At 45.0% G+C, this 10,999-nt stretch overlaps 1 protein-coding gene across 1 annotated transcript; it reads right to left on the minus strand.

Annotated features, from left to right (window-relative positions):
- Nucleotides 1-8,349: 8,349 nt before the first annotated feature.
- Nucleotides 8,350-10,972, minus strand: LOC123054895 (endonuclease 4). Its single transcript, XM_044478772.1, has 8 exons — nucleotides 10,701-10,972; nucleotides 10,441-10,612; nucleotides 9,605-9,697; nucleotides 9,362-9,501; nucleotides 9,169-9,261; nucleotides 8,998-9,065; nucleotides 8,840-8,910; nucleotides 8,350-8,736 (listed from the first exon to the last, which is right to left on the minus strand). The coding sequence occupies exons 1-8, from the start codon at nucleotides 10,809-10,811 to the stop codon at nucleotides 8,618-8,620; spliced, it is 867 nt and encodes a 288-aa protein (XP_044334707.1). The 5' UTR covers nucleotides 10,812-10,972; the 3' UTR covers nucleotides 8,350-8,617.
- Between the last annotated feature and the right edge of the window lie 27 nt (nucleotides 10,973-10,999).

The raw sequence follows: 10,999 nt of genomic DNA on the forward strand, positions 1-10,999 counted from the left end.
ATACTTGCAAACAAACATTGCTTTGTTTGTATCTGAAAATAATTTTTAGTTCCATGAATATCATATAACTATCCCAACTTTCGAAGTTTGGGTTTCATGGAAGCAAACATATTCCACTTGACCGTAACAGAATTCTAGCTTTTGGATCGAAGGACGAGAGTCACATGATCCATAGAATTAGCGGGAGGATACGGAAAGCATGCGACAGGACAAAGTCCTTCTCGGCACTTTTGAGGACAATACTCACATTATGTTACCAATCGTAAAGTTTTAACTAGATATTTAACAGCTATTCAATTTTAACAGGGAAGGTGGAAACGCGAGCCATTATTCTACAACTATTTTGCAAGAAACACTTAGACAATGTTCATAATTAATTGCACTGAGAATTAAACATGTTAATTCAACAGTGCGCTCCCACTCAAATCAAAATCTCTCAAAATTGATTATGAGTGACACAAGACCCACATATCCATTCAACGCCATTGAACGAGATGAACACTGATGGCGCGAAATTCAATCGGTAGGCAAACTTGCCGATCACATCTCTATGTGACTGTTGTTCATCTTTCGATGGGCGTGTTCCGAGCTCAGGGAGATCCTTCCAGATCGTCAAGACAACCAAGTGATCTTGCTGCGAGGTCTCAACTCACCCGCCTCACACTTCCCTAATCGTTCGTACCCAGGGAGATCCTGCGATACCCCGAAAAGTTAGGTGCCGTGACAGTGCTACACTTGGGAGAACACTAACTACTTGATATTTTTGTGAGAGATCACCCTAATAAAAGCGACTACCACGCAATCAAGAAGGGTGCATCATAAGGGATAAACATCTCAGGCAATTCATAATTAGCATGATACGGTATAGCCCTTTCAGACGAAGAAGTCTTGTATTTCTTCGTCTTTCGGCGTTCGCGTCGGTGTTTACCTTCGCGAAGATTGCCACCACCTTGTCGATGCACCAGATAATATTGCTATCTCTATAGCTAATAAAATAAGTGCATTACTTAAGGTTGACACGCAGGTCATTAAAGTGCAATCATATGGCTCCAGCCATCATGCCGAATCATGACACACAGGTCATGTTTAATCAATTTACATCATATAGTCATCTCATACATAATCAAATTATTATGAGCACTGCTATACCACATCATATGCACATGCAAACCCTCCTGCAAAACCAAGTTAGACGTCTCTAATTGGTTCATGCAAAAAACTTGTTTTTCGTGGCTTCTAAGGTTTCGAAACAAACCGAAGCTACCAACGTCCATCATCAAGCATGATTATCCATGTCGCCAGATTAACATTGCAGGGTGTATGAAACACGAGATAATAAAATATCGAGCCCCATACCGAACTTTGTCATACGCATGGCCCCCGTGCAGATCATATCTGCATTGCCCTTTCGTCTGTTAAATTTCATCTTTCTTTTTAACTACGGTGGAATTCAATGAACTGTTAGCACTTCGTTGATCAATCAAGATCGCGGATTGCCAGAACATTGAAACTCCACCATACTGTTATCAAGATCAGAAATATGTAAATTCCAGGGAAGCAACAAGAACATCGGGTAACAGATTTCATCTGTCACCCGCATAAATAATTTTCAGCAATAGATCTCATCTACTACCTAATTATATTATGCAATACCTATACATCTCTATGTATTCTAGATCGCAACCGGCATCTACGCATAGCACGGCTCATGATGCCACTGTAAGGGAACGCGACAGAAAACAAAATTTTTCCGACCTACGCACCAGCCCAGGACCACTATGGAGACTGCATACAAGGTTTGATCTTTTTCATTACCTACTCGTAGCGCAGCGGAAGTAGAGTCGACGATGAATGGCGGTGCAGATCCCCGCAGCTAGGATTTACAACCTCCCAACCTCGAGGATGTATACCCTCATCTGCCCCATGGACAGCCCTCCGGGAGGCGGTCGGACAGTCCCTCGGACGGTGTCGCGGACAGCCCTTCGGGAGGACCCTCAAAACTTGGACGGTCACTCGGACAGCCCTTCGGGAGGATTCACAGAACTCGGACAGTCACTTGGACAGCCCTTCGGGAGGCACTCTCAAAACAGCCCCTCGGGCAAAAGGATCGAAACTACGACCTCTCGACGGGGTTGCACACATACGGTGTCATCTATCCGGCAGGGCTTCGCCGTCCAGAACTAGTTCCCACCGGAACCCTGACAGCCTTTCGGCTCTACGAAACTATTTCGCTGGGAGGGAGAGAGAAGCCAGATCATGCATGGAACTTGTATGTGAGAAGGGATGAGAGTGGAGGGCGGCCCCTCCACCTCTATTTATAGGAAATCCCAAGGGGTATGGTGGTTTTACATTAAAACCCAAAGGCACATGAATGAAGTCCTTCCTCAAGGGCATAAAAGTGAAACCAAGGAACAAGAGGGGCTCCAAGGTGGAGCCCCAAGTGTGGCCGGCCACACCCCCATGAGGGGTCCCAAAAAGGGCTCCTATCCATCCATGTCACACCCCAAGATCTTTTGGGCAAAGCCCCAAAAGGTGGCTTTCCATAAAATATCGCAAAAAGCACTTTCACTATTCACGACGACATTTTTCATCGTCCGTTCGAACTAAAAATATTTATGTGGGCTTAGAACATTTCCAGTACCCACCATAATAATTTTCAACGCGTTCTGGAACAATTCCAGTTTAGTGATTTTCATCTGCGAAAAGCATCTGAACCGGTTCCGGCAGCTCCGGAACATTTCCGGTTTTTATTTCTGAAAATTCTAAAAATTTCCAGAATGATTCTGGCACCCTCCGAGAATTATCAGGCATGTGCCGAAAACATTTTGACTTAATGGCATACCCCGAAACAACTTTTTCGGTTTCACCGAAACTCATCCGGTGACCTCTCTTATCGAAACTTTTTCGCTGTCTCTGAAAACTTTTTCCGGAAACTTTCTCTCAGACTCCCTGTCTAGTATTCAGCAGATAGATGACCCTTAAGCGAGTGACCCTATAGGTTCGGTGAAGTATATACATGACCCGGAACCCCTTCCGATCAATGATCAACATCGGAGCCGTGGACACCCATATTGACCCCTATACCCACACGAATGAATATTCGAGTGAACCTCTAGTTGACGTGTGTTATTCCTGTTGCTTCGCGATATGTTACGAATACCCGAGGTGAGACATGTTGGCATCCCTGTGGATCAACTGCTTGTCCACTATGCCATTTACCTCGTTACCGATATTGTTCTGTTTTCTCGTTCCGTGTTCCGGCATCCCCGTGATCAAATCACCCTTTGTCTGGCCAGACGATGATGGATACCGTAACACCGAGAGGGCCCAGAGATATCTCTCCATCGTCGGAGGAGCAAATCCCAATCTTGAGTTGTCTCGTTACTTGCCATACCTTTCCGTGAACCCGTAAGCCGCCGTAATAGCCACCCAGTTACGGATGACGTTTAACAAACCCCAAAGTTCACGAAGCAAGTATGAAGGAACTGAATACTCTCATGGTCTAAGGAATTATGCAAACATTAACTTCTCTGTGTTATTAACCATTAACTTGTGACGAATGAATCTCATAGCATAACATCAGTCCGGGTCGATTCAACACAAATGTTCTCTTAACATTGTGCCCTCAAAATTGCTGGCATAGACATGCCCATGATCAGGAAAACAGAACCATCATGCAACACTTGAGCTAGTCTTAGAGGCCAGACTAGGAATACTTCTTATCGTTTATTATTCCACATGTGCATATGAGTCTTCCTCCGAGCCTCGTTTTATTTGCAGACTCGAGAACCATAGCAGTTATAGCATGGAACATAAACCTAATTATGAACAGGGAGATAACCAATAACATTTATTATTGCCTCTAGGGCATATCTCCTACACACGTGTGACAAGATTATCTCCCAGAATCAGACTGCTTTCATTAAAGGAGATTTATTCTGGAAAGTGTGGTTATGGCCCATGAAGTGATCCATGAAATTCATAGGACAGGGGCTAGTGGGTTGGTTCTGAAACTTGATTATGAGAAAGCATATGATAAGGTAAACTGGGATTTCCTTATGGAAATGCTCAAATCTAGAGGTTTTGGAGACAAGTGGATTGGGTGGGTGTGTAGTTGTCTACACCAAGAGACTTTTTCTGTTAGAATAAATGGTACTAATGGTCCACACTTTGTGGGGGGGGGGGGAGGGCTTAAACAAGGAGATCCTTCTTCTCATTTACTTTTTAATTTGGTAGCTGATGTCTTTTCTAAGATGCTTAAAAAAGCTGCTACTCAGGATCTGATCAAAGGGCTTTTGCCTCATGTTATCCCAGGGGGTGTGGTCAGCCTGCAGTATGCTGATGACACTCTGCTTTTCTTAGATGCTTCAGTAGAACATGCTAGGAACCTTAAATGGATCTTGGCATGCTTTGAAAAATTATCTGGTTTGTGTATTAACTTTCATAAGAGTGACCTCCATACTATCCACATTGATGAGGAGACTGCTAAGGAATTTGCTCAAATTTTCTGTTGCCAAATTGGGGATTTCCCCTTCAAATATTTGGGTGTCCCTTTACATTATAAGAAACTCAGAAGGGAGGACATCCAACCTATTATTGATAGGATCATTAAGAATATTGCTGGATGGTTGGGAAGGAATTTATCCTGTAGAGGCAAACTCATCTTGCTCACCACTTGCATTGCCAGCATCCCCACTTATTTGATGTCTATTATGAAATTTCCTAAATGGGCAATTGATGCTATTACTTCACAGATGTCTCATTTCTTTTGGGGCAATGTAGGAGAAAACCATAAATACCATTTGGCCAACTGGGGGATGATCTCCCAAAAAAAGAATGGGGTGGTTTGGGTGTCCCTAATCTTAGGGAATTTAACATGTCATTGCTGGCTGCTTGGAGTAAACATTTTTTGATAGTAGAGACAGTGATTGGAAAAAGCTTCTTAGATTTAAATACAATGTGGATAAACCTAACATTCTCTGTTCCAAAACTGGGGTGGGCTCCCCTTTTTGGAAGAGCATCACCTGGGCTTTCTCAGCTGCTAAAAACTTCTATAAATGGGTTCCTGGGAATGGTAGGAATGTGTCATTTTGGCATGATACATGGATTGGTGATTATTCACTTAAGACTAGGTTTTGGGAATTGTATGTTATCTGTCAACAACAAGATGCTTCTGTGGCCCAAGTGTGGGATGGTTTAAACCTGCAATTGACTTTTAGGAGATGTGTAGATGAACATACTTTAAATCTGTGGAATGAAATGCTAGACTTGGTGAGGGGTTTCTCTCCTTCAAATGATCTGGATAAGCCTGTCTGGGCCCTAGAAAGTAAGAGGGTTTATTCTGTGAAATCTATGTATAAGATGATAAATTTTGGAGGTATGACTTCTGTTTGGAAGGATTATATCTGGAGAATCAAAGTCCCCCCAAATATTCAAGTGTTTCTTTGGTTGATGGTACACAACAAAAGTCTGACTAGAGATAATCTATCAAAACGGCAAAATGTTAATGATTTGACTTGTGTTTTTTGCAATGAGCTGGAAAGTATACAACATCTTTTCTTTGATTGTGTGGTGGCCCGTCAAGTTTGGAGAGTGATTTCTGATTGTGTTGATTTACATACTCCTGACTCTTTTAGTTCATTTACTCCCTTCTGGAAGAAGAAGAAATGTTATGATGCTGTTAATTTAATCTCTGCCGCTACCTTGTGGAGCTTATGGTTGCTTCGAAATGAATTTGTTTTCCAAGGAAGAAAATAGAGAAGTATCAGGTGTGTGCTGAATTTGGTGGGGAAGCATATTCGTCAATGGAAGGTGCTGTGTATGGACTCCCAGGTTGCGTTACACCTCCGATGCTTGAAGCTGCTCGACCATTATCGCGGGGAACTGTTTAGGATTGCTTGGCGTGTTGATGATGCTGGGGTTGTTAGATAATGGAGCTGTTGTAGCTCTGCTCTCTTTCACCTCTCCTTTGGTTCTTAGCCAACAAAAACTAGCTTCTATTCCGAGAAACGTCTCTCCTTTCAGTCCTGTAATAAGTCTGCTGCAGCTACTTTTGGCTGGAGCCGAGACCTGATAAACAGTCTGGTGTTGGTTGAGCCTTTGCTTTTTAATAAAAGTTGGGGTGGGGGGCAACCCCTTTCATTTAAAAAAAAACTTTGACCATATCTATAAAGAAAAGTAGGTACATCTAGAATACCAAATGCACATCATTGGATACGTCATGAGTTATATTTTCAGAATGTACATATTTGGTATTGTAGATGTAGACAGTTTTCTCTATACACTTGGTCAAAGTTGGCAAAGTTTGACTTTCACAAAAATCTATAGACACTACATTGTGGAATGAAGGGAGTACTTGTCAGCACAAGCTGTTGCTTTAGTACAATAGTACTGCACTGCACGCCACCCACGGATTCTCTTCGGTGGACCAATTCTTCTTTAAGAAACAATTCAGTCAAAACTTAAGGCTAATGCTGGAACCTGAAATGAAATAGCTTACAGACAGATAGCGAGGGAGCACTCTAGGGCTCTAGGCTAATGCTGAAACCTGATGGCATTCACCAATCCTCATTTTGACTAGTCAACAAGAAACAATTAGCCTAACAATCTTACACTAGGTTGTTTACTTTATCGCATTTGTCTTTTCTAGGATTTGTTTGGAAGGATGCTTTTTTTTGCGAGGATTGTTTGGAGGAGGCTGTGTCCACTTATACTTTTATCGACTGCCGCTTTCGAGATCTCTGATTTTGGTAAATCAACTGGATCTGGAGCCAAATATTTATGGACCATCCATTTCATCTGTAGCACCAGGGGAACCCTTAGGCTGGCTTGCTGGCCAGGCAGTAGCGGCGCCGCGGTGTCGTCGCTTCCCTGGAGGTGCTGCCTAAATCTGACAATGGTTTCATACTTAAACCATACTTGAATCATACCCATACATGTCTCTCTCAAAACCATACTTGAATCATACCCGTTTAATGTCATTTTCAGCCCAACCAAAACTAAACCCTTTATTTTTTTTCACCCAAACCAATTTAAACCCAATACATAACCGTGGGTTTAAACCAAATACATAACTATGGGTTTGCTTCAATGTATATATGATTGCACAAATCGACATGTCAAGAAGCAAATGACATAGAAAAGGCATAAGTGCATCTACAACAGTTTGGGAACAAAGTTACCGTTGAGATACGGTCAACACATAACAAGTGTCAAAAAGACAATGCCCACGACTGAAAAGCTCACTGACAAGTGTATTAAAACCAATTGCTTAGCTAAAGCACAAGCAAACACATTCGATTTGCATGTGGTGTTTCCCCATGATACAGAATTACATAATGCATCGCAGCATGTACGCGGATCAAAGATACTCGTTGTCGATGCTAGTTGCTTATTGCACATAACCAATGCCCAGAAATCGGTTTGGACCCATAGTTTATAGCCGTTAATAACCAAATTGTTTAAGCCCATAACCAACTATACCCAAATTGGTTTCTTCACATATCCAAACCAAAACCAAACTAAAAAAGATTCAGCCCAATAAAACCTGAACCAATCAAACCCAAAGCAAGAACCAAACCATTTCACCCAGTTTTTTAATAACCATTCTCAGGTTTAGTGCTGCCTGTGCTCATGGAGGCTACGCAGTTGTTGCCGGAGTTGGTGACCGCGTCGGCTCTTCGGCGAGGATTGGGGCAATGTATGGTTCGGTGTTGGTTTCGACTGTGGGCATGAGTTCTCGGGCGCAATGTACGTCGTCACTGGCTGCAATTGGATGATGCCTTCTTCAATTCCGGTTGGGTCCTGCTGTTCACTTGCCGACTCCTAGGCGTGTGAAGGGTGAAGAGTGCGTTGACCCAGACTGAGATGTGGCCAGGGTTGTGCTTTTAGGTATCCGGTGTTGGTTGAGACGCGGTCTTTGATCTCTTGTCGCTGTAGTCGTGGTGTTGTGAATTGTTTGCCGAAAGGCGATGTATCAGCCGCTTGGCTCTTCTTCTTTGATATTGACACATCTCTCCATGGTGTATCGATCCTTGAAAAAAATATCTGTAGCACATAACATGAAAAGGATAAATGTTGTGTTTCCCTTGATGAACAATCTATCTGAAGTGACCTCTTGCCTTGCACCCCGAATGCAAGTTTGGATTATGGACACGATTTTATCTACCGGTTAACTCATAGCACAGCTGCGTATTTGCATTGGCTTTTTTTCTTGAAATAGAGGCCATCTATCCAACTGGTTATGAATTAACACATCGGCGACAATGTTCTGTGTAGCTGAAGCAGTAGATTATTTTAGCAGAGACGAAAAGGTCACAATCACATGGGAGTAGATTGCTACCGTACAGAGGAAATGAAGATGACACGATGGTGTCAATCAATAGGTACCAGTACACACACATACAGATACAATGATTCGCTGCAGAAACTCTAAGCCGCTCCGAGGAAGAGGATACAATGGAGTTAATGGATACATACAGATACAACGACTCTAAGCCGCCTTGGTGGGTGGATAACAAATACTATAATCGCGAGTTCAGTGATTTTGGTGAAGCTATAACGTGGTCAGACAGGACAATCCTCTTGTTCTTCTTTATTTTCTAGGAAATTGCATCGATCAGATGCTCTGCAGCCTGCCGTTCCCGCTGAAGATCCGGTTGAGGATCGCCGCCAGCCTCACGCCTCCCTGGGCGAGCCTCTTCTGAACCACCGGTAGCGCCTTGAAGTAGTACTCGTCTGCAGTCCAGTTTCAAAAAGGGATCTCGTCACACTTGTTCCAAAGAAATCACACATGAGTATCTATACATAGAAATTTAGTCTTATCAATCTGGTACGGTACCTCCTAGGGTGTCGTCCTGCTCGACGCCCTCGTACGCGTCGCATGCCAGCAACGCGCTCTCCTGGGCGTACCTGCAGCATTCGGTCGTTCTCAGCCGTCAGATTCAGCCTCGGACATACCAGATTGGATTGGATCATCGTGATGACTGTTGAGCTTACTTTTCAGCGCAGGTCGTGGTTTTGCTGCGGCACGCCTCCCACTGCTTCTCCTCGCTGGACCAGTCCTCCTGCAGGAGATCAACTCAGACAAAAAATTACTCGAGGTGAAATTAATCTGAAGTAATGGTGGAGTGAAATGCAGTGCAGGAGCTAACTAGTGAGCTAGCTTACGGTGATGTTGCGCTGGATGGACTCGATCATAGCGTCCTGGTCCTTGTCGAAGAAGTCCTTCATGGCCTCTGTGATCACGTCCGAATCCCACACCTAGTAGTTTGGAAACACAACACCCTCGTAAACCACTATACGTAAATTAGACAGTGAATAAATGAGTGAATCATGGAGCTGAGACTGTCAGAGTACGTACCTTGTGCAGGTTGCTCTTCCTCTTGTACCAGCGGAGTTTGATGGTGTTGCCGCCGAGGTCGTCCACGTGGCCGCAGTGGAGCGGCTGGTGCACGTCGCCCACAAAGTGCGCCAGGAACATCAGGCTCTCCGTCGGGTCAACTGCCATCGATGGCAATGCATGAGGACGGGAAGATCATCCATGGAATTGTACTACAGTATGCTATTAACTCATGAACCTGGGGTGTAGATCAGTGATGCTTACATGGGCTTGACGAGTCCTGGAGCGCGGCGGTGTAGTTGTTGATGGCCCCGACCACGCACACGTTCTTGTTCCCCTTGGTGTCGTGGCAGTCCCCTGTCCAAAATCAAGCAGTAGCACCCAAGCATAACGTGAGACACGTGTGTAATTCTGATCCGCGATCTTTGTACGTACTATGTGTTTGGCTTTAATGAGTTGTTCTTGCTTGTGGAACTCTAGCCGCATGCTATGCTGCCCCGACGGCGGACTGTTACATTAGCTTGTGGTGCATGCACTCTGACTGTCAGCCGGTGACGAGGACCTACGAACTACCAACTCCCTTGCCCAATCAGACAAGCGAACCTATACCCGATTGGCAGGCCAGCCACCAGTCAACATTTCACCGTCCAGTCAAAATGATAATGACTCGCCCCAAATGATACTACTCCTTGTGAGATGCGATTCAAAGATGGGAACTGTTGGCATATGCCTTTTTATTTGAACGATGTTGATGCAGGTAGCTGTAACCGCCACTCACCAGACACATGGATGGATGGATGGGATGCTAGCTTCAGTAGCAGGTGGACACGCACGTAACGTGTCGATCGGGACGGGCCTCTAATTAGGCACGTACGTACGGGCTCGAAGGTCAAAGCGCGCCTTAACTACCGATCGTGACATGCTGCTGTTACTAGCTAGGGTAGTACAAAAGTTTAAAAATTACCGTATTTGGTTGTTGTGACAGTAAACAGCAGCTGAAGTTGTATCGATGCATGCATATGCTCGGCGCCATGCATGGAAGGTTCAGAGGAGAGCATGCATGAGGGAGAGAAAGAGTCTGGGCCGGATCATGTACGTACTGGCGTAGCTGAACTCGCAGTCGCCGGGGGTGTCGGCGAAGTGGAGGGGGCTCGACCACCGGTAGCGGAAGCGCTGGCTGTCCGCCCACGAGCACACCTCCGCGAGCTCCCCGTTGGCCCACGACGGCAGGAGCGCCTTCACCCCCGTCAACGCCTCGCTCGTCAGGAAACCCTGCACGGAAACGGCACTTGGGATCAGCTCAGTTTACCTCGACGGCCGGCGCCGGTGAAGTCAGATGATCAGTGGGTGGTTTAATCACATCGGCGATCTTGCAGGTCATGTAGTGGCCCTCCTTGCCCCACGCCTGCGCCGCCGGAGCTCTCGCCGCGGCCGCGACAAGCAGGACGTGAAGCAGCATGAGCAACCCCATCGTCCTAGCTCAGCTCAAGCTTCGCTCTCTCTCTTTCTGCGTCTCTTGTTGCAGTGTTGCTTTCTTGCTCTTGTCTTATCTATCTTGTGTACTGCTCCTCTATTTATACATACAACCACTGGCCAACCAATGGCCGCGTTTTGGAGTTGGAAGATTCCTTCATCCGATCCGCGATGCCTTTTGTCCGA

The sequence above is a fragment of the Triticum aestivum genome, chromosome 2D (assembly GCF_018294505.1).
Source record: "Triticum aestivum cultivar Chinese Spring chromosome 2D, IWGSC CS RefSeq v2.1, whole genome shotgun sequence".
Taxonomy (NCBI): Eukaryota; Viridiplantae; Streptophyta; class Magnoliopsida; order Poales; family Poaceae; genus Triticum; species Triticum aestivum.

Bases quoted from the DNA above. Each gene is read 5' to 3' on its own strand.
- LOC123054895 (XM_044478772.1), bottom strand. From the start codon at position 10,811: ATGGGGTTGCTCATGCTGCTTCACGTCCTGCTTGTCGCGGCCGCGGCG. The intron at 9,502-9,604 runs GTAAGCATCACT...CATCGATGGCAG, and splicing joins CCAGGACTCGTCAAGCCCAT to TTGACCCGACGGAGAGCCTG. The intron at 8,911-8,997 runs GTAAGCTCAACA...CGAATGCTGCAG, and splicing joins ACCACGACCTGCGCTGAAAA to GTACGCCCAGGAGAGCGCGT.